Below are 23,743 nucleotides of genomic sequence, written 5' to 3'. Positions count from 1 at the left end.
GGAAAAACAGAACGACATGTATACAGACAGACAAATGGTCGTTTCGGAGAGTATAAACCCACATTTGATGGGTGGTTAATAAACACTTATAACTGTAACACGGTTAAAGTGGGGATTCCGATCGGAGAAGGTCACCGTTTCCGAAGTTGCAATTTTCTAATCGTCATTTTTTGTCTTTAGCGGGAGAGGATGAGAATATACAAATGTATTGTATAAAGCTTTAAAAAGATATAAGTACATAAACTTAGGGATGTATGGGCGTTCGACAGTCCAAATGATAATATATTCATATAATATATGAACAACTGTGTATGTACCTCTTTGCTCTTATAATATGTACATGTATAAAACCCATTCCCGCTTAACCATGCATAGTTTTTCAAATATGAAAGTTAAGACAAATTAATATGCCGTTAATTACATACTTAATGGAAGTTATCTTTGAATACATGTATATAGTGTCCACGTGTGTCTAATTGTGTGAGTTTCAATGGATTTTTTTTCTATTTGCAACAAAAATTCAGTCATATCAATGCGGTCAGTTAAACCACTCATGCATTTCCTGCGATAGCTGGTCACATACTTATGCTAGAAGCTTTCAACTTATTTAATTGAATCAGATATATCGCAAGAATTTCCGAAGATAGAAGAATTACATGACCAATCACCATTCAAGTTATTTGGCCCGACCGGGGATCAAACTCGCCTTCCTCAGATGTATAGTCCTGCTCTCTACCAACGACTGCTGGAATTAATCGCGCAATAAAAATATTGATATCAACAATAAACCTTAAAGATTTAAACATGTATGTAATACATTATCAATCCTAACGTAGTAGATCGATACTTTAAATCAATGTAAACTTCTTGCATTGCAAGGTTTATGTTAAATATTGAGAAATCGATTGTGTCGAGTATAAGCTTAATTTGTACCATTTTAGTTGCATTTAATAATTTTACAGAAATATTAATAATTCGATTTTGTTCATACACATTTGTTCTTTTTTTATTTTTTATTTCATTTAAGAAATACTCTAATTTCTCAAAACTCTGTCTTCACCTTGTTTTATATTGTTAGAAAACATAGTTTTTAAAGTAACCCCCACAAAACAATTGGTTTCATTTAACTTGCCTGTGAAGTTGTACCACGCAAACAAGACAACACAGTTGGCTATGGTCCTCACAGAACAGTTTTTTGTTTCATCGCTATGCTCTCCACACTTCTCCAGTAAGTCTAACGTTGACTTGGCGATCGGCCATTTCTCCATTCGTTCTCTGCCGAACAAAGAGTGAGAATTAAATAGCTGGTTGTGTAGTTTCACACAATTCTCGCAGTAACACTTAGAACATCATTCACAGTAAAACTGAGCCTCGCTTTCATTGCAAGCATCACAGGAAAAGTCCTATAGTGTGTCTGATCCTTTTGCTGCAAGCGAAGACTCCACGTTTGAAGCAATTTTGTTTTCAGGTGAACCAGGAAGTTTTTGTTTGGACACTGTTTTCTCCCCTATGCGTTGCTACAATAAAAGGTATCGCGGTAAACACCGCAGCTATTTCCTACTGAAATCAAAGCGGTGAACGAACTTCATTTGCGTAACACAAACATTAATAGTAATAATAATACAACGACAACCTGATATTCATATGGCATTGACTGATTAGATTTGATTGTGAGATTTCGTGGGCCATTTAACTTATTAAAAAACTCACGGCATTGGAGGAACCGTTCTAAAGCGGTGATCGCGCAGTTTAAGTCATTTTAATGTGTAATTCTGTTTTGTAAATGTTTCCTGTATTGTATAAGCAATTTGTCGCTTAAATTAAATAAAGGGGCAAGTGGATGCTTACAAAAAGGTATCATTTGATAAAATTAATTTTAATCCTATATTTGATGTCTTGTATGCATAAGTGAATATTTTCTACAGATATTTCCGTATTCCGGATGAGACGCAGTTGGTCCATTGCAACAAATAGTCCGTGTACTATAATAAGGTTTCTTTCGCACTGATGCAACTAAAGTCTTACTTAGTTATTACTTATACTAGGCAGTTGTTACATTCACAAGGGCAATAGAGTATTTCATGTTGGGCCTAACTAGACCCGTAAGCAACCGAAACCGAGTTATTAATTGCATTCTTATGAAAGAATACTTGTATCAGTATGGTGTGTTAATAAGTGTTTTTCATTAGTCTCTTCACTCCAATTGATGTTCATATGTGTGTTTCTCCTGTCTCGTCAATCCAAGGGGTGTTAATGATTGTTTTTTGTTTGTTTTGTTTTTTAACATTATTAAGAGGTTATTTACGTCCATGCTGTAAATGAAGTCCTTGACATTTGTGAGGTTTTATCTTTTTTGTATTACTTTTATTAAATTACTTGAATTTATATGGGATTTGATAAAAGAAATAGTAATACAATAATAAACATGAGCGCAAATTGTGAAAAGTACAATGGAATATACATTGAACTATAGCTTTTATTGTATGTCATTCGTGGTTGAGAAAGTATTTCAGTGCAATATGGCGTTCAACGCATCATGGGCATGGTATTGGAGTCATGTCTATAAGGAACCAAAATCCGTCTCGTAACTTTTGTTATAAAAAGAATAGCTAATCATCAAAATAACAATAAAGCAACACTAAAAACACATATCGTCGCTGTTTTTCTAAAACCGCGTAAGTACATTTTTACAACTTTTCAATAGGCAAAAAAAACATTTTTCAAATATAATAATTTAGATAGTCGAAAAAAGGAACCAAATATTAAAGAGAAAACTGCGTAAGTCTATTTTTAGAATTAAAATGACAACTACAGGCTTTTATATCTTCATAAATAAAAAAGTATGCCCATTTTGACAAAGACTATCTAAATTAATATATTTTAAAACTTCAAAAAATATTTAAAAAATGTTTTTTGAAAAGTTGGAAATATTGACTTAAGCAGTTTTTGCAGAAACAATTAGTGCACCAATGAGTGTTCAGGATTTTCTCACGTGCTTATAACTATGCCTTCCAATTGGATATGGAATCCAGTATTTTCGCAGAAAATGACCCGTGAGCCCGCCGTTCTAATAAAAACAAATAACAATTTGCGCCAAATTTGACTTACGCGGTTTTCGAAGAACAGCGACGATATACAAACTTGCAAATCTGAGGCAAAAAGTATTGTCTATATATGTTCGGTTCTAAGCTTAAATGCTTTATACAGACATTAGCAAGGCGAATCAATGTAGATTTTCTGGACACATTAAATAATTTAAAAATGTAAACATACTTGGTCTTCTTCTGTAAATATCAGGAATAAGTGTATTCCTAAACTTATCATATAAAGGCGTTTTCCATTCTCATCGTATTGGTCCCAACTGATTTGCAAACTTACTTGATTACTCAATTTAATTTAATCATCGGGTTTGGGGAATGCATTACAACAGCGAAGATAATCTCAATGAGGTCTATCGCAAATTCAATCTTTTCATTTGCTTTACTTGCTTAAAGTGCATGTTTATACATAATGCTTAAATTGTTTCAAATATCCAAAGCCACATTGCTAGCATTTTTTTGTAATTTGAATACAAGCTGAAATAAATTAATTCGTGTAACATAATGTATAAACTTAAGAAACGTTAAACAGCAAATGTTACCCTTACTCTGGACAATATTCAACACTTTTGTAACGTTATGGAGTTATAGACTGGCGTAATTGAAGCTTTATAAATATTAGCAAAACAGTTAAAAGCGGATCGGAAAAACTTGTATAAAATTACAAGGTAGTTTGATACATGTAGGCTTTCATTTGTTTAAGGAGATACTACATATTGTGTAGGTGGTCTTCCTGGAGTTGTTCCGCGAAGCATGATACTATATTTATAGTTATATCAGATTGCTTATGTAAATGTTTTATTTTGATGGGTATAAAAAATTTAATCTAAATGATATACCCTGGCTATTTTGCGCACTAAAATACCAAAATGTAAATCTTGTTGGTTCCTAAACAACACACCATACTAACAGAGTGAATCCATTCTTTAAAAATTATCTATATGTATTGTATTAAAGATAATATGTTGTAACTTTTTGCGAATTGTTATTGGACAATTTATACAAACATATACTTTTTTTAAACAAACCTGACCATAAATTTCATTTTATTTTCGTTTATAGGATATAACAATCAAATTCAAAATTCGCAAATATCGCAATAAATTAAAAGATGTTTAGTTTATATGTTTTTTAGTTAACAAATATTCAAAAATAGTACATAAAAGCATCAAGGCACTAAACATTTAAAAATAAAATCGTCATTCTGAGCAGTTTTTAACTTATTAATAGTGCTTGTTTATATACCTTTGGCGAAGATTTCTACTGAGTCATAAATTACAGTTTTTTCCAGTCAGAAAGTGTGAGGGTTGTTAGATTAATCCTTGAACGGGTCGTACATAATAAGTTATTTAAACTCATGTTACTGATAATTATATTTCCACCTATCAATTCGGTTCGCATGTTATTGTGCTTATAATTGCATTATTTGTTTAATTTTACAGTATGCACATTGTATATCCTTCATTACGTTTATACGTTCACAACGTTCACGCAACGTATGTTATCTGGTATTCCTAACAATATACTGAATGTTAAAACAGTTTCGTAGGTTTTAAAAGAGTTAACTAGATAAGCAATTATTAGTGTAATACGAGCTGAATTATATAAATATTATTACAACATTTAAACATTTAAATACATACCAAAAAAGAAATACATGAGCGACATATTTTTACATGTAATTATATACACTTATAATAACTCGATCTTTTCTGCAATTTGGTTGCAAAACAATTGGTTAATGATAAGAATCAAAACAAGAAAGTAAATAAAACACTAAGCAAATAAAGGATGTAAATGAAAATAAGAATCAAATGAATTACATACATGAAAAGAAGAATTAAATAAAGTACGTAAAAGAAAACAAAAATAAAATTAAATGCGCATATGAAAACAAGAATAAAATAAAGTACATCAATGAAAACAATAACCAAATAAAAGGTCAAAAATGAAAACAAGAACCAATCAAGTACAGGAATTAAAACAAGCATAACATATAGTACGAAATGAAAACGAAAATCACATAAAGTACTAAAATGAAAACAAGAATCAATTGAAGTATGTAAATGAAAACAATAGTCGCCTACGTTTCCTTGCACCTCAAAGACGGTTTAAGAAAATAACAGCATGTGGCCGTACACGTATATGGTTTTTATTATGTTAGATATTTTAAAATACAAACGACACTGTTCGTTAGACTTTCGGATGTCTCTGAATATTTTCATTTGAGTACGTTCACGTATGAAATGTAATATACATATTATTTGCATTTTTAATTCATTCACAAATTGTAGGTAAACATACTTCCATATGTTGTTGCTATTCCTGAATAAACAAGTCATTAATTTGGAATTGTTAAGGATATTAACATCAGTAAATACACATTTTAATTGTACTATATGCTGTGCTAAACTGAAAATTAACTTGCTTATTAGAATATCAAATAAATCCTTATTTGATTGTTCTATCATTCTATTTCATGATTTATGTTGTCGCTCCCTCGGTTACTTTAAAAACCATGATGCTATCATTGGTTGCTAAGCTTACAATAACTGAATAAGTGCTGCTGCTATAAAACACTGACCGCGGGCCATTGATTCCATCCTTCTTTGTGGCCAGTGTAGCCAGCTTCTTCTTCCCATCGCTGTCAACCTGTATAATTGTGTGTGTTGTCTCGCCACAAACGAGTACTTGTCCACTAGGTGTCACATGAACACCCTGTGGGCCTTTTAAGTCAATGTCAGTAAAGGTGGAGATGGCGTTTCCATCCTTATCCAGTGTGAGAAGGCTGTGTTTGTGCAAGCTGGTGACGTAGATCTTGTCACTCTTTAGGTTCACAGCACACGAGTACACTACAGAGAATCAATATAAAAAGAATTGTTTATGCAATTTTATGTTTTTCGGAGAAATTTTTTTACTTTATAATCAGTTGTTATATTCGTGCATTAAAAAACAGGCAACATTTGACACTTCAATTACAGGAGTAACATGCACCAAGCCAGATTATTGTGTATGGCTATAATTTGAATGTTAAACTATATGGCAGATCGTGATTATTATTCAATCACACAGAAAAAAGCATGGACACTATGTAAAATCTAAACAAAAACGTTGATAAAACGTTAATTAAACGACCTTTTATTTTGAAGTGCGCTTTCGTTTGCCAACCACTTATTCATAAATGTATTGTGTCGATATTGCATGTGAGTACACAAACAATTTTGATTACAAATTAAAATCTGTAATATTCAAAATTGATAAAAAAAATAATGGCCTACTTTGAAGATTAGGAATATTTGTTTATTTATGACTATATACCGTTATTACTATACACAAATAATGTATCCACTACCTGTATTATACCCCGTTGTGTCTTCGTACAGTTCCTTTACAAGGTTTCCATTCAGAGTGTACTGATACAAAGCTGTACCGAAAGTTACATACAGAGCATCCTCATGGTGGGCAATACCAACACACTTATGTGACAGCTGAAGCTTCCTTCCCTTCTCTAACCTGTCATTTCTGACAGATATTATATGTAGACCGTGTAGACCGTCATCACTGCTTGACTCATTCGTTGTAACAGCCACCTCACTTGAAGATATCAGACACATGTCATATGAATAGGAAGACAATACACAATTACTCACAAACTGGTATTTCTTGTCTAGCAGTTTCACCCTATGGTGGTAAAAGTCCAGTACAAGCGTCTCGCCAGTAGGCAGCTCACAGATTGCAAAAATATATAGCATGTGCTTTTATCAGGTGGCGTTTTGACGCAATATTCTGACTTTTTCTGCAGCGAAATGACCTTATTTGGTTGTACAACTCTGCCCAGACATGTCAATTGAAATAAATACTTCTCAAAGTCGATATTGGGTTCAAATTCTATACCATTTTCATGTGTTAGTTTTGACTGTTTTATAAATATTTCAGAAACTTTTATCTGCTGTTGGCATTTTTCAAAAGCTATAAAAAGTAGTTTACTGCTCTTTTTTCAAACTTAATTTACCGTCTCACTGAGACATTGCAGACTTTTTTGAATGCTTTCACACTCATCTCTTTCTTTCGTTTTAGAAATCTTGGAGCTTGCATTCATTTTGTCAATTTCTTGCATTGTCATTTTCTCTAACCTATCTAATTCTGCATTGATTTTATGTCGCACTACGTAAATCTCTTCTTTCTTCCCGTATGTGTTCTCAAGCGACTGAAGATTGCATTCTGCCTTATCGTTCAGTTCATTCAACTCTTTTTGTATTTTCTGAATATTTGATGATAGCTGATGGACGTCTGCCGTTGAACATGAACCTCTTCAATAAGGTTGACTTTACCGCATGATAAACAATACAAGCTTTTGTACTTGAAGTTCATAAATATCCGGAATCAAGTAATAGAGTTTTAATTTGTTGTTCATGAAATATAATGATAATTTGTATAAAGAATCAATTGGTATGCATCTTTAGTTTGCTCTCATAATATGATGTACTATAAAGCTCAATCAAACTTCGTAAAGCAAAGTTATCTTCAAACATGCAAATTTAGTAATGAGAAACGAACGCTTGCCACATGGAATGTAAACGTATGTTTTCCACTTAAGCGTTGTTTGTTTGGTTGGATTTTTTTTTCACAGTCATATTACGGTGTTTAGTTAAGAGAGTCACACTTTTCTGGCATAGCTGGTCGTATACTTGAAATTAACTGACAACTGCCTTACTTAACCCATGTATGCCTAGTGTCCAAAAAAAGGCCTTGGCAAATAGCGAAGACCCAGATGAGACGCCGCATGATGCGGCGTCTCATCTGGGTCTGCGCTGTTTGCTTAAAGGACTTTCTGTAAGAAATATTCTTAATATCGAAATAAATATACTAGACATCCCTAATTTTGGGAATACATTGATCCAATTTAGAAGGATGGGAGAGACCACTAGGCACAAATGGGTTAAATCATGTCTAGGGGATAATTGTCCTGCTCTCTACCAATTACTGCCGGAAATAATCGCGCAATCGGGAAATGTAAATACTGATATCAACACTCAACCTTAAACATTCAAACATCTAGTACGTTATCATTCCTTACGACGCAGACACGTTTAATCAATATAAACGTCTTCACTTAAACCAGATGGTTTATGTAAAATAGTTAGTCTGAGATTTAACCCCATAAGGTGTGCTTAATAATGTGTAGATATATTTTAAATTTTGCAGGGATAATATCCATTTGTTGTTGTAAAATATATCAAACTTGATTTAAAAAGTACACCCATTTCTTAAAACCCTTCTGCACGATATTTCATATGGTTTTCGAAACATAATTGTTAGAGCAAACCACCACAACAATAAATCAATCCTGTTAACTAAACCTACCTGTGATGAAGTGCCACGCAAATATGACAACAAAGTTTCCTATGATCCTCACAGAACAGCTTAATTTTTTCATCGCTATGCTCGCCACACTGCTCCAATTTGTCTAACTTTGACTTGGCAATCGGCCATTTCTCCATTAGTTCTCTGCCGAACAAAGAGTGAGACTTAAATACAGTAGACTCTGCCAATACCGGACGGTCTCGGGACCGGCCTGATCGTCCGGTTTTCAGAGAGTTCCGGTTTACCGAGAGTCGGCATATTGCCGTTTTATGCGGCGGCCACTAAAAAACGGAAACCGTCGCTTGTTGAAACAATAACTACATTATTGTCCTCAATTCATGACTCACTGACTCACTGTTCTTTTCCCACGAATGGTGTATTTTAAGTTTGGTTTTGGATTAGTTTGCAGACGGATAAACTGCACGATGCTGAGTGTTTATATCGTTATTCAAAAACGTTTTCCTGCCAACAAGAAGTGTCCATATTGCAAATTACTAGAAGTTGGTATACACATGTTTTAATAAGACGTACTTAACCCACCGCGAACGACAACGAAATGATGGTCAGAACATTTAACATTATACTCAGTTATATACATGGTTAATTTGTAAATACACACATTCATTAAAAAAAACTTTACGTACACATTATTACCTTTTCATAAGCTTAATAAAACGATTGCGTCAATCACTTTTTGGTGTTACCGCACGTCTATAATAGACATTCACAGTTTGTTTTACATTATTTGCTCGGACTTCAATAGGCGGTAACGACTTGACACCTTTATGGTATGTTTAATCCGATTATCGATAATTGCGCGAGCGGAATGTGTGACACCGCGCGCGCTGTGCTGACTAGGTACATGTGTATTGTCATAATTTTCACGCCTCGGGCATCTTGAGAATTTGGACCGTCCGGTTTACTCAATCTATTTTAACGTTGAAAATGACGAAATTCAAGGAGATATCCGTCCGCTTTCCGGTTTAGAGAGAGTCCGGTTTATTCAACATTTTTTAACAAAGACATAGAAGGGGAACATTCGGGACTGACATGACCGTCCGGAATCGGGAGAGTTCCGGTATTCAGAGAGTCCGGTATTGGCAGAGTCTACTGTAGCTGGTTGTGAAGTATCACACAATTCTCGCAGTTACACTTGGAACACCCTTCACAGTAAAACTGGGCCTCGTTTTTATAACAAGCATCACAGGAAAGGTCCCATACTGTGTCTGATCCTTTTGCTGCAAGCGGAGACACCATGCTGGAAGCCATTATGTTTTCAGCAATCTCCACGCAGAGTTGTCGTTCCTTGCTCTCACATACAACTCTGCGAAAGGCTCATTTTGTCTATAAAATAGATAAAACCGAACAAACGCATTCAACGTATATTGATTGGATATTTAAGATCGCATGCATTAAATTAAGAAATATGACTTTTAAATGTACGATAAATCGTGCAAAAACTTGCGAGTTTTAATGCAACTCTTTGGAACTAATTTATTGCCCATTTACGCAGATGGAATCATTCCACGCACTTCACAAATGTAAACAATTCAACATTTGTTTTGAGTGGCGTTAGGAATTGCTTCGGCGTGTGTATGTATGTTGGTTTCTTAACATTAAAAACCCATATTAATTTTATAATAATGAATTAAGACTGATATAAGATATCATGGTATGAGATGGTTTTCTTTAATGCAGTGAATGCAATGTAACCGTCGTGCAAGAGATTGTTTAGTATTCTGTAACCTCAATGATGAACGCTTGGAATGATCATGACATAAATGAGACGCTTTCATAACAATAGTCCGTTCTGAGCCCAACACAGAGGTGAATGTAATGTAACCGTCGTGCAAGAGATTGTGTTTTCAGGTGAACCAGAAAGTGTTTTTGTTTGGGTGGAGCGATCTCCCCTATGTATTGTTACAATAAAAGGTAACCGCATCTATTTATTACAATCGTGATACATCAACTATCTCTGGACTTCTTCGTAAGAGCGACCTCGTGTCTAATGGTCGCAATCTTGGCTTGTATTATTACTTTACTACCCAAAAGGTAATCATTCTCTTGTTAGAAGGCTATATACAACGCGCGTTGAAAAATGCGCCAAACTTTTAACGAAACTTTTATATAAAGAGCACTGTCAATTTCCATTTCTGTTGCACTCTGACCTATTATCCAAATGATTTACTTTTCCAACATTATTTATCACGTTAATTTTGAAGACGAATTGACGGTGTTTACATAACCAAAAAAAACGAAAGTGAAACAGGATGCAATTACGTTTCGCGATGTAAACACTTAAAAGATAAGTTAATTGTTATTGTTTCGGGATTTTTCGCGCATGCGCACTGACTGGTTGGCAAAAACACTGGTTACAGTCACGTAAAAGGACCGCACGTAAAACATGTATAAAGGGCTTTTGTTTAGTCAATTAAACGATAAGAAATCCGAAATAAACATTACAACTCTTAAACAATAGTGCAAATATATAATATTTAGTACCAATAAATGTATATTCATATATATAATTTCCTCTTTATAAAAATACAAATTAGTTATTATCATCAGAGTAAACGTGGTCGGAAAACTGATAATACCACACAACAAAACAATAAATTAGCCGTATTATTTTTTATAGTAAGACTTTAAAAAATGATATTTCAAAACTTATAAAACAGCGATCGAAAGTGTATTATAAGAGGCGCATTTAATCAATTATAAAACAAAGCCATAAAAAACGGAATACATTACAATCGTTAAATGTTGTGGTAATATTCTTTTCCATAGAATGAATTTTTGTTTCGTTTCCATTGAATTACAATATTAATAAATTTTAATATACAAATGGAAATAAAACCTGCATCTTGTGCAAATTGAACTGTCTCTGCATGTATATTGAAATCTCTTAACAAGTTATAATGAGTGATACATGTAACAATCCAGCATTTTATGATAAATATAAATATTTATTTAATTTATTTTACGCAAATATTGTTTATCCATTGTGATTGCTTGGTTTCATGATGGTGTTACGTGCACTACAAGAACGTAAATCTTTACACTAAATTGCCGAGTTTACATTTGACGGTACCCGCGTTAAATACATCAATTGTGTAGCAGTAATATTGCACAATATTTTAAATTTAAAGTTATAAAGCACTGTATTATTATGATTAAACTGGCTAACATATGAATACACATATTCCTGTTAATCCGTTTCGGACAAATCTCTTCTTTTTTTAATATGTTAAATTATTTATTAGCAAATGTTACGTATTTTGGCTTTAATATTTGGCTTGCTCAATATGACTGCTCAATATGCCAAGAGATGACATGGAGGTATCATATAGTCTGCCACATGTGGTCTATGCAGGGACCCAATTAATGTATAGGTCCATATGTTTATGACACCGGCAAGTTTTCTGTGTAATTGTCTGGGCAGTCTCCGATCATAACGAGATAATATGCTTGTGACGAACAACGCTGCAATTAAACACCAGGTTAGAAATGCTGAAACAAAAGTGTCAAAATTGGTGTGCACAATTAAATATAACAATTAGATTTATGAATTTATTTGTTTTGTAACAAAGTAAGTTTGTACAGATATATTAAGGTTAAAATCAGTTACTACGTGTTGCGAACAAAAAGCGATCTATTTGTTGTTTGTTTTCATCCTTATTTGTGTTCTTTCATTAAATTTAATTTATTCTAAAATAATTTCCATTTCTGAAATTTTGTATCTATAATGGACGTGAAGATGCGTTTAGTGGAGATTTTTGTGGTAAACACATACCGAGCTCGTAGATAGCGTTCCACTCCAGAGCTCGTTTTTAGTAAAAACAAATAATAACAACAATATAATCGTTCCAAAAACGAATTTCCACGCATGCTTATGTTTTATTCAGACATAAAAAGTAGAATTATATTTGATACAGTTCATGATTATCAATAAAACAGATGATTATGCCAACCTTCTCTATATGCGCTTATATGAATTCCACCTCTTTTTGCCAACCAGTGGGCGGAGTCTAAACTTTGCAGGTGCGTGTGACGTCACGCGTTAACTCGTCTAGGGGCGACTTCGATCGCAAATCATAGTTTCCATGGTCTGACTAAACTGAGATCGAATTCACTTTGGTTCGACTAATCTGGTCTCATTGGATGAACTAGACAAAAACGGCCATTCCTCTGGTTCAAAGATGGGGGCAAATGGTAAGATGTGTAAACAATATTTTTATTTTCGTTGAAATTTGTTCATATGTCTTGCATCCAGAGATAATTAAGCTGTCCATATGTCTGTATCGATGTTTTTATGCTATGTACATGTAATATATGTAATATAAATAATATTTGGTGACAAAATGCCTATTTAAGTGGATTAACCTGTTTATGTACAGCACCTATATTTTTTCTGAGCACGAACTCGGAAGCGTTATAAATAAGGTTATGAAATAAACTCAAATGTACACTCAAAAGAATTATTAACTATTCGCTTATGCTTTGACAGCGTTTGCAGAGGCTGGCTATAGCTATCAAAAATTATTAGCCAGGGGCGGCAGAACACTTAATTATCATGATATGAAATATTATTGTTCAGTATAGTATATTACGGTTACCTCAATTTAAAACCAATGTTGTTGTTTGTTTAATGTACGTAATATATATGTTTGATTTGATATTTTGTCGGTCCATTAAGACAATCTTTTTTTTTTATCTCAAGGCGTGCCATCCCAACAGTTGCAAGTTTGAATGTTCAGCATGTTCGAAAAGCATGCTCTACACATATTCACGGTCATCAGTCCCACCAGATTCTAGTCTGTCGTGTTTGTCGCCAGGGAGTAATTACACACCTGGTTACCTGTCAGGAACTAAAGAGAATACATCTGACTTAGAGTATGCACACTACCCTGTCTTATAAGATTTTAGTTGATCACACAATGAATGTATGTATTTAAAGAAGATACTATATGTGCTTCCTTGGTTATATAATTGATTAATATTTTTTATGAAAATCAGAGGATATCCGATAGCGTTTTTTTCCTGGAGTATTCACATAACTAAAAGTGATTGGTCGTGAACTTATTTCAACACCAATCTCTAGTAGTACAGTTACTGTCAGTTACTGACTTACAGTTACTATTGTGTCAGTTACTACACATGAATCCCATGCTTGCATGTCCAGGATTTGAAATGAGTACATGGAGATCAACAGTAAAATTCCCTCCACTCGAAGTTCCTTGTTGATCCAGCTTTTCCAAAGTCTATGGCCTTTACAATCACCCACCATCCATCGTCCGCAACTGTGGAGCTGCTAGTATCCAAGAGGTCTAGGATCAAGGGCAAGCAAGCCGTAAACAATTTTTAGATTATTTCATAGAAATTGGTACATTGTGTATGTTGTTTAAACTTACATAACATAATTATGAAATAAAAACTTGTCAAACTGAAATTAATGATAACTGACTATGCATTGTTATATATTTTATGAATTTGGCAGCATGGTTTTATAGGATATATTTAACTCTGGCTATTGGTTTTGTACTGTCAGTAGATGACCTTATTATTTGAAATAATGCTTGAATTAATTTGTGTCAGTCACTGAGTGTTGAGGCGTGACAAAATGTGATCCCTTATGGTACTGTTGTCATAATTTAATACTTGTGCTAATACATACTTACTAATTGTATACAATTTATTAAATGTTAAAACGTGAACTGCTTATAAACAAAGCGTTGAAATATCAGTGTAAAAATACTCGTGAACTTCGAGTTCAAGTGACATAAGATGCCTTGAAATTGTTTTTTTTTTAGTTTTAAGTGTGTAAGTTTTTTTTATTGGAGACATGTTATGAATTATGGCGATTCAATAGTTTTGTCATTACAAAAGAGGATACAAAGTATGTTATTAAAGGTCACTCCAAATCAGAATAATTGGTGAAAACAATATCCTTCAAATAACTGCATAAACATTGGGATATGCATTTTCCATATTTTTCATCACGAGTCAAAAACATGAACAGAAATTGTTAACTGTTTTAGGTATTATCTGCCTAAGTAAATGTTGAGTGCGAGCTGCATATCATAATTATGATATTGGTTATTTTTTCATGATCAATGAAATCATAGCACAATGCTCTATAATCTGTAGATTAGGTAACCTTTTCCATTGTTCATCAGTCTATTAACAACCATTTATTTTAATAGTCTTACATATAAATTATAAGTGTTGTTTATTCATAGAGAAATAAATGATGGAACTTGGAAATAATTTGATATGGAAAAATTTGATTATTAGGAACCTTGATTTTGAATGTTAATATAGTTTTGTTCCGTGAATATAGAGTATTATGTTTTGCGTTCATTATGTTATGGAATTTGTTGTTGTTCTGGTTTAAAATATATAAATAAATCACATGAAGAAAAGAGAATCTAGTTAAAATTTTATTTATTATTACATAATTCTATAATACCTCAAAACATAATTGCAAGAATGTTGAGTGAACACATTTATTCAAATAAAAGTTTCGTTTAACCCAATACAATAAAATATGCATCATTTAAAATGGACAAATAATAAATTATTACATATAACTGTATCATGAATCACAAGTTATATAGCATTTAGACGGCTATACTCTTATAAGTTGAGCCTTGCTCTGTGAAAATATGGTTTAATGCATCTGCGTAAATTGTTTTACCAGATTGCCTGTTCAGTCCACACTTATCAGGGAGACACTTTCCGCTTTTATCGAATTTTTCTATGAGCGAAAAATTAGTAAAGGCACCTGATAAGCCTGTGCGGACTACACAGCCTAACACTATGTACATGCATTAAAACCCCTTTTTACAGAACGATCCTCAAGCATTAATTAAATGATTTATTAAGTCTTCTTACATTATAATATTTTTTCAAGAAAACTAAGTCAACACTCAGTAAAACATGTATATTTGATAGAAAACGCAGGAAAATTAGTTGTACTTGAAGTAAAATTATTCAGGAAATGTACATGATGTTCCAAGCTTAACTAAACAGCACTGTCATTTCAAGCAATATATCGAATAAATGTCTTGCAACTCGATAGTGTGCACGAAAATCGTCAATATGTTTTTCGTATTCCCATGTAATTTGGTACTGTATGATATTCTTGTTTTGAGAGAGTATACCCAAAATAGTTAGTATACTGTAACCTTTAATAACCTAATCAAACTAAAGCACATTCGATCATTTACCCTACCAGACATGCGTATAACAACTTCCGTTTCCATACTAAAGTTCGCGATCGAAGTCTCCCTAGATGTGTTCAGTTTGAGGAAGCGAATCGATCATAGACGATGGAATATTTATGCAGTACAGACTGTCATTGCGATTATAGTACTGGCTAAATCACCTATGATGACAGGTCATGTATTAAAAATGTAATCAAAATAAAGTCTGGGTCGATCATTAATATAATTAATCCATTTGTCTGATGTAATGGGGTGTATATATTTGTAAAGACCATTATATTGGTAAATAAAAAGCTTTTTTTTTCATAAATAAACATTGTGTGTGTTATTATTATCATTTAGGTAATATAGAATTTAATCAGTATCATTGTAAAATATTATAAAAATTGAAAAATAAATCTTAATTTATTATGATTATTTATTTTATTGTAGATTTTTTTAAATTTTACTCACTATCAAAGTGATTGTCCACATGTGCTTGATTCAAAATAAAATGTATTAATCAGGATTTTAGTATTTAGTTTAAACTAATTTATTTTTAGTTCGATTGCATTTAGAGTACTTCCTGCATACATGTATTTGAAATGCTCTTGAGTCCGTTTCCTGGGCGTGCGCCAAAATAAAAATTATGTCCGTTTCTGGTCACCTTCGAAAAAAAAGGTCGGTAGGTAGGGTTTTTATTTCATTTCTATTTATTTTTTTTTTGGGGGGGGGGGGGGGCGGGGGTACTAAAATAGAAGGCTACTAAAGCTTTAAATAAGAACGAAAATGAAAAAAAATAATTTTGGCGACCCTAATTAAATATTGAGGGTCGACGCCGATTCGGGAGACACGGTCGGGCGATCCGAAACGGACCTATTTTTTGGCCCTAGAACAAGTCCTTTGTTGTCTCTGTGAGAGTACTGAAGAAAGCTCCGACAGTGGGGATCGAATGATTCCCAATGATACATTGTGTGACTCATTCTCTGGACAAACACAGTCAGTGAGAAAACTACAATGTATATAGAGCACTGGATTGTGACAATTCTGGCTGACCAAGCAAATGTTATCATTTAATATAAAGTTTAATATGTATTTTATATCAATTATGACATTGACGAACAAAGAAAATAATGAATATTGACTATCACAATTGATTCTTAGTCTTACTGTGTCTGAAAATAAAAATGCCTAAACGATGTAATAGAAACATACACAATTGTATTAATAGTTGTGAAAATATTTATACATATATTATAATATATTTTTGTCAATGGTAAATTAATTAAAGTATAACTAATAGATCTATGCTTTGATTTGAGTTGTTTTCTGTTGGAGCCAAATTAATATCACATTAGCTCAGTTACTATCACAGAAGTATCCCTTGCTTGTCTGTAAATCAGGGATTATTATTTTACTGAGTCAGCCTAAATCAATAACAATCATAAACTTTGCAATTTTTAAGTACTTTATAAAAGGATTTGCAGTAATTTTGTTGTTTTTTTAACTATACTTTATGTGAATTTTAATTAATATATCAGCCTTTGAATGGACATCATTTTGGTGCTTTTCTCAGACAAAACTGTTAAATTCATATTCAGAATGTATTATTATAATTATCATTCTATTGTTTAAGTACAAACAGCACTTTTCCATGAAATTTTTTATTGAAGTAATCGTTTATTTTATCATTCTGACTGCTTTTATAAACTGTGATCATGCAAGCATGGACATGATTTCATTTTTTTGAGTATTTAAAAAATCAAATTAAAAATTTCTGATGTAAAATCAGTTTCTATGTGTGAGTGTGTATCACACTTATAAATTAAAACAGCATACTATTCATAATTTACAAGATTATTTCAAGATTGTATTATCCCGACTTTGCATAGTGTAGTTGATTGAACATCGTATTGATCTGTATGGGTAGCTATATTTTTGAAGTATCAGCAATATATAAAAAATATTACATGTCTGACAGGGTGACAGTAAATTTGTCAACTTGAGGAAATACTGTCAACCGAGGCGAAGTCAAGTTTGACAGTATTTTTCCGAAAATTGGAAAATTTACAGTCACCCTGTCAGACATGTAAAATGTATTTTATTATACCGAACAAACTATTCAAATATGAACAATTTATATGAACCATGAACACATTATAATATTCAATAATTGTATTTAATTTCAGCAATGAACAACCATTAATATGTTGAGTGGTTCCGATTTTCGGGCCGAGCAAAATGAACTTCGCTTTATTCGGAACCGACCTAGTCATCGATTTATGCCATCAATTTTCTTAGTCGTAAATTATTTCTTTAAAAATATATTACCGATGTTTCCGTATTTTATTTTCATCACTTGATTACGCAATTTATGACGTACTCGAGTGACGACATTTCGATGACGAAACATTTTAGGAGAGCAATAGACGTGGTGGTTTTTTAACAGTAAAATATTTATTTAAAGCATCGAACGAATCCAAAACGTATTTCGGATCATGTGTTTGTCATGCATAACACCTTAAGAACAGACACTGGAAGTGTATGTCGTTGTAACTTATTGTTATTAGCATTGTATTAAAGTTGCCATTTAGGAAAGCGTGTCGTTTATACTAATTTGATTTTTTATGAATCATGTCAAAGCTTAAATAATGGCATAAATCTATTATACAGCACAGTTTCAGCTGCATCCGATAATTTAATTATCCAAATACAACGGAAGTGCAAAACTGCGTACTGCGCATGCGCGAATGAGACAGTATACTTTTTTTACAATTCCGCACGTGATTGCTAAGGCAGAAGGCGACAGTATTTTTTGGACTGTATTATTTTTCCCGCTGGTGGCACGTGATTGCTAAGGTAGCGGGCGACAGTATTTTTTGGACGGTAGGCTAATTTTTTTCCCGCTGGGTCTGACAGTATTTCTATGTCACGATGGCCTTTGGGAGTTTAGCATTGTGAATAAAAGTGAGGTATAATAATACAAAATGCATTAATTCTACCACAAGTAGACCAAATTAGGCCCACTGCTATTAAATAGGAACTGATATGCAAATAACACTGTTTTGGATTAATACACTTAAGAATTTTTGACGTTTTCGAAGTTGTTTGCAAAGTGTGTTTTTAATGCATTTAAAAAATATACTTAAAACAAACTAAATATGCACTTGAACATTTATTTTTCTGGTAAAGTGTATTGGTAAAGATAAAATTATAACGCAAGACAGAGTATAAATGCTGGAAAATGCAGAAAAATACACTTTTGCTGTTTAAAAACGCGTGTCTGTTCTGCATTTTCAAGTGTACTAAATGCATATAAAAAGCAGAAACATAGAATAATGCAAATACTGTTACATGTTACGTACATTAAATGCCCTTTTCCAATACCCTTTTATATGAATTTACTTTTAAAATGTGACAAAACTGATAAAAAAACTCTTCATATTTAAATAAGATTATCACCTATGATTTATTTTAAAATTATACATTTGATCGTAAGGATGACCCAAGCTCAGTCCAGAAGATGTTCTACGTGTGGAGATGATGTATGGGGCACTTTAACATGACTTAATTCAAATACCTCACCAAACATCAGCCTGTATTATGGAAATACTCAGTGACTACAAAAGTGGATGTATAAAGATGTGTACTATAAATCTATAATTTTTCTGCGCGACTACCAATCCATTAATAAAACATATATTTGAATTACAAGCAATATCCTTCTTAGAGTTCCTTGTGTACTCACTGGACATCGGAAGCCATCCTTTATGTATGGTAAACACGCTTGCACAGAAAACGGACGTTAACTGTCGACGATACTTTTTTATATAATCCTTACAAAAACGAAGAAATTTAAAATTGTGGAGGCACAACATGGCATAATGAACAAACATTTAATGCTCTTTTATGTTGTTCAAAATATTGTACGATAAATGATATCCATATGATGAAAAACAGAGATTTGAAGTTGATGTACATTATTTTAAGGGGGAATGTGTGACTCAATTCAAAATTAGTGATTCGTGTCCATGTCCTTCTAAACGTCATAATTGTGACTGAAAGTAGTAATTTTTAAATACTTTCGCCTGGCATTTTATATATTTTTTGCTTTGCTTGATGTTTGTTTTGACAAATTATGTGAGCAACAAATAAACATGATTTACTGATCCACCTTTCCATAAAAACTGCTGAGAAAACCTTATATATGACCTAAAGATGCACATACAATGAACCATTTCAATCGTTAACAATCCGCCACATGCGTATAAGGTCTTCATAATGTCGATTTAGTATGGTAAATGTACAAACCGCTCCAAAGTTCGGACGAAAACATCGAAAATCAGCCGTTGGCAGCCATTTTTAACACCAGTTTCTATTTTCTCACTTACGACCCACCAGTTACTTGCGTATGATCTACCCCCTGTTTATTGATTAGGCGCATACTTGTTGTTTATTGTTTTGCAATTAATTACGAACAATATAACTTGCATTTGATGAATGAACACAATCAATATATGACCGGCCTTCTTCAACGTGAATTTGCATTGTGTAGACCGAATCAAACCAGTATAGTATACAGTTTTAGAAAATAATTTATCAGGAACCAAAAACTTTAAAAGTGTCACTTTGATTATTAGAGTACATATAAAATGATACAATGAATCGAACCAAGTATGCACATATTATTATTCAAATCGATCAGGTAAGTTTTGTTCCTCGAAGCCTATGTGGTTTTATTGAATTCTAAAACGAAAACAAAACTTGATGAAGGTACAATTGGGTCACTTTGTCGGACGGTCGGTATCTCCGTATAAACTGTTATCAAATTGTAGGTGAACCTATTTACGTTGTGCTCTAGAAATTAAATTGAAACTTAAACATATCTCCATGAAGTGTATATGTGCAATACTACGTTTCATATACTGTGCTCCACACATTCCTCATGTATATGCCCTTGGGCATTGGTTACAAGAGCTGTGCGAAGGAATTGTTCATGTTGGTGACCATTCTCTAGTTTTTCATGAAATGACCTTCCTCAATGTCATTCAGACAAAATAAAATGTTCATAATTGTACACTCCACTTCAATAAATGAGTGAATTGTTTGAGCTGGAAAACGCGCTGACCTCATTGCACAGTGTGAGAAGGTCCCTAAATCGTATCTTTGGGGGGAAGAGGTCTATTTAAAGTTTATTTAAATAAGCATATGCTTTTATGTTGAAATAAGACATTAATATCATTTAACTTGCATGCGCTTCATTCATAAATAACCATTTGCAGAATCCGCGAACGACGCTCAAGAATTCATTGGTTTACTGCCTGCTAGCATGTACAATAAAGAAATAGTTAAATACCAAAAGTGCGCCAACGGTCTTAAATCGGTATCACGCAAAACATGCTATATTTTGTAGGGTAGAGGACTGTTTTATGATGGGTCTCCCAACCAATTTTCATCTTGCGTAAGTTGTTAAATCTGCCTACCGCGGAGGGGTAAGGAAACGTGTCAAACACCATGTACAGAATAAGTCTATTTATTTTATTTTTGCAATATGAATATATTTTATCTTTATGTTATTGAACTTCAGCTGGTGACTTGCTTAAAATAGCCATATTATCAGCAAATAATAATACAATCAACACAATATCATCTATATTCAAACCAGCTGCATAGATTTGCCAAGTGTGTGCGGCGTCATGATTTTGTTTGTATGTATCATAACGTGACGTGAACAACGAAACATCGATCACCACTGAATGTAATCGTTTAAACGTATAAGAGTTTTATTGGATTAAAAAAAAATACTTAACGGAATGCTGTTGCACAGTTATAATCATTCAAGGACAAAACATGAACGTCTAGAAGTCGCAATTCTATAGCTGCCTAATGAATTACCACAAATCGCATTTAACTCGAGATAATTAATGCATTGTTTTTATTCAAACATAAGTTTCTATTTATTGTTATTGATCGGTCAATCAACAATTATATAAAACCGAGTGCTGATAAAGTAACAAGGGCGGTAGCCGTGATGTAAAACAATCATAAACAATAAAATAATAGTTGAGTCCGGTTGCTAACAGCTCGATATAACATCACACTACAGGAGTGTATGTGTGTTGGTGCATGCGTGCGTCTGAGCTGGCCCAAACTGTAACTTTATCATTCACCAATTCAATTTTCAAAAAAAAAATCATCGTACGCCATCATGTCGATGGCATTACATGTTTCCATGCCTAAAAGTTCAATGTCAACGTTACGGGCCAAACCTCGAATTTGTGTAAACTTGTCGATTTCGGTCATTAAACAGCTTGTTCGGTGTGTAAACGTGTCCATCATGATGAGACGGCATGCTGCGTCTCATAGACTTCTCGTGTGACCATAACAATCAAGGTCGCACGATGATCACACTCAAATTTTGCCATAAAACAACGGACTGCAATTTACAAATGAATAACCACAAATTACCAACATGAAGAGACTGCATGTCACGCGTAGCATTCGTCCCCCTATCACAATGGTCAGGGTCGCACTTAGAGATCAAGTGTCATAAATGCCATTAAACAGCTTTTGCGGACTGTATCGTTGTTTAGATCATTCATTATGCATTAATAAAATAATTTATCACAAATGGCTCCCATGAAGTGACGGCGTAACCGTTGTGACGTGTAAGCATGAATAAATATTAATATCTCCTTGACTTTATATACCATCTTTTAGTAAATTGAAGCACGTGGTATGTTTAATGTTTATAGACAGACGTTTGTTGATTATACACCACTTACACACGGAATTCAAGCCCAAATATTACACCACTTACACGCGGAATTCAAGCCCAAATATTACACCGCTTACACGCGGAATTCAAGCCCAAATATTACACCACTTACACGCGGAATTTAAGCCCAAATATTACACCACTTACACGCGGAATTCAAGCCCAAATATTACACCACTTACACGCGGAATTCAAGCCCAAATATTACACAGATACTTGGAATAAATGCACGTAAATTATGCAAATGTTATCTTGCCAATCTCTTGTACATGTTGTCATCTCTAATAGTTGGAAGACAGAAGATGGTTACAATTTTGTAGAGGATACGATATCAAGTATCGTCCAAATTAGTTGCTGGTCCTCAAAGACGTTTGCAAAAATGAAACTAGTAGTTGCTACACAGCAAATTAGGTCTACAATTCAGGGCGAAACCGGTTGCTTAGCAGTGAAGACGTTGGCTGTCAAGGGACATACTGAAAGGTGGCAAACTCAGCACCTTCCCTGACACCACCGCCCAGTCACCGTTTGGAAAAACGTCAGCTTTAATCATCGTTTTACTTGTTTTTGTCGACCCATAAATAATGCATGTATTCTTTTCTCTTGTTAACTCCCTTTACTCTATCAATGCCATCGTTTTAATGCGACGCCGTCCGTATCAGCGCCTTTGCTTCTTTCTTCGTTTTCTTTTCACCATCCATATAATTATTCCAAAGCTATTTTATTCTTCATAGTATCTGTGTTTCTTTTGTCTGTTGATTTTACATCCCCGACTAATCACCGCTCAGAAATGCCAGACAGCAAAAATCGTGTACGTACACTTTCGATACTTGATTCCACGCACCCTTTTATCTGATCGATTCTTCGATATATCCACCAGACACCATAACGCAGTAACCGTTTCTGAATGCCAGTCTGAACAATTTCATCATTAATCGTACACAAGGATATGTTCCAAGTTTAACTTAGTACTGACTAAAAACACCTCCGGGAAAGAGTTTCGATAATAGCTCATCAAATCAATGTCGCAATTACAAACCACATGACCACTGCCATTACAACTACATGACTACCACCATTATACGACTTCCACCATTGTAAACCACGTGGTTGTCGATATTACAAACCACATACCGCCGTTACAAGCTAGGTCACTGTCGTCATTACAAACCACGTGACTTCCATCATTACAGCCCACGTGACGTCCGTCAGTACCTTCCTTTTACAACTGTCTCAGCTTATTTTAAATACTAAAATGAAGGGAAAATAAAACTTCGTTAAACATGGATAAGAAAGAAATT

General features: G+C 33.5%; 1 protein-coding gene across 1 annotated transcript; it reads right to left on the bottom strand.

Annotated features, from left to right (window-relative positions):
- Window positions 1-671: 671 nt before the first annotated feature.
- On the bottom strand, window positions 672-8,619 carry LOC127849052 (uncharacterized). Its single transcript, XM_052381775.1, has 5 exons — window positions 8,463-8,619; window positions 6,451-6,692; window positions 5,683-5,950; window positions 1,133-1,275; window positions 672-745 (listed from the first exon to the last, which is right to left on the bottom strand). Exons 1-5 carry the CDS (start codon window positions 8,597-8,599, stop codon window positions 672-674), a joined length of 864 nt encoding a protein of 287 aa, XP_052237735.1. The 5' UTR covers window positions 8,600-8,619.
- Window positions 8,620-23,743: the final 15,124 nt, after the last annotated feature.

The sequence above is a fragment of the Dreissena polymorpha genome, chromosome 10, assembly GCF_020536995.1.
Source record: "Dreissena polymorpha isolate Duluth1 chromosome 10, UMN_Dpol_1.0, whole genome shotgun sequence".
NCBI lineage: Eukaryota > Metazoa > Mollusca > Bivalvia > Myida > Dreissenidae > Dreissena > Dreissena polymorpha.
Note: the sequence above shows the minus strand (reverse complement) of the source record. Positions and strands in the feature narration are given on the sequence as shown.

Bases quoted from the DNA above. Each gene is read 5' to 3' on its own strand.
- LOC127849052 (XM_052381775.1), bottom strand. From the start codon at position 8,599: ATGGAGAAATGGCCGATTGCCAAGTCAAAGTTAGACAAATTGGAGCAG. The intron at 6,693-8,462 runs GTAGGTTTAGTT...GATATCTTCAAG, and splicing joins TGCGTGGCACTTCATCACAG to TGAGGTGGCTGTTACAACGA. The intron at 1,276-5,682 runs GTCAGTGTTTTA...TTTGTTCGGCAG, and splicing joins GATGGAATCAATGGCCCGCG to AGAACGAATGGAGAAATGGC.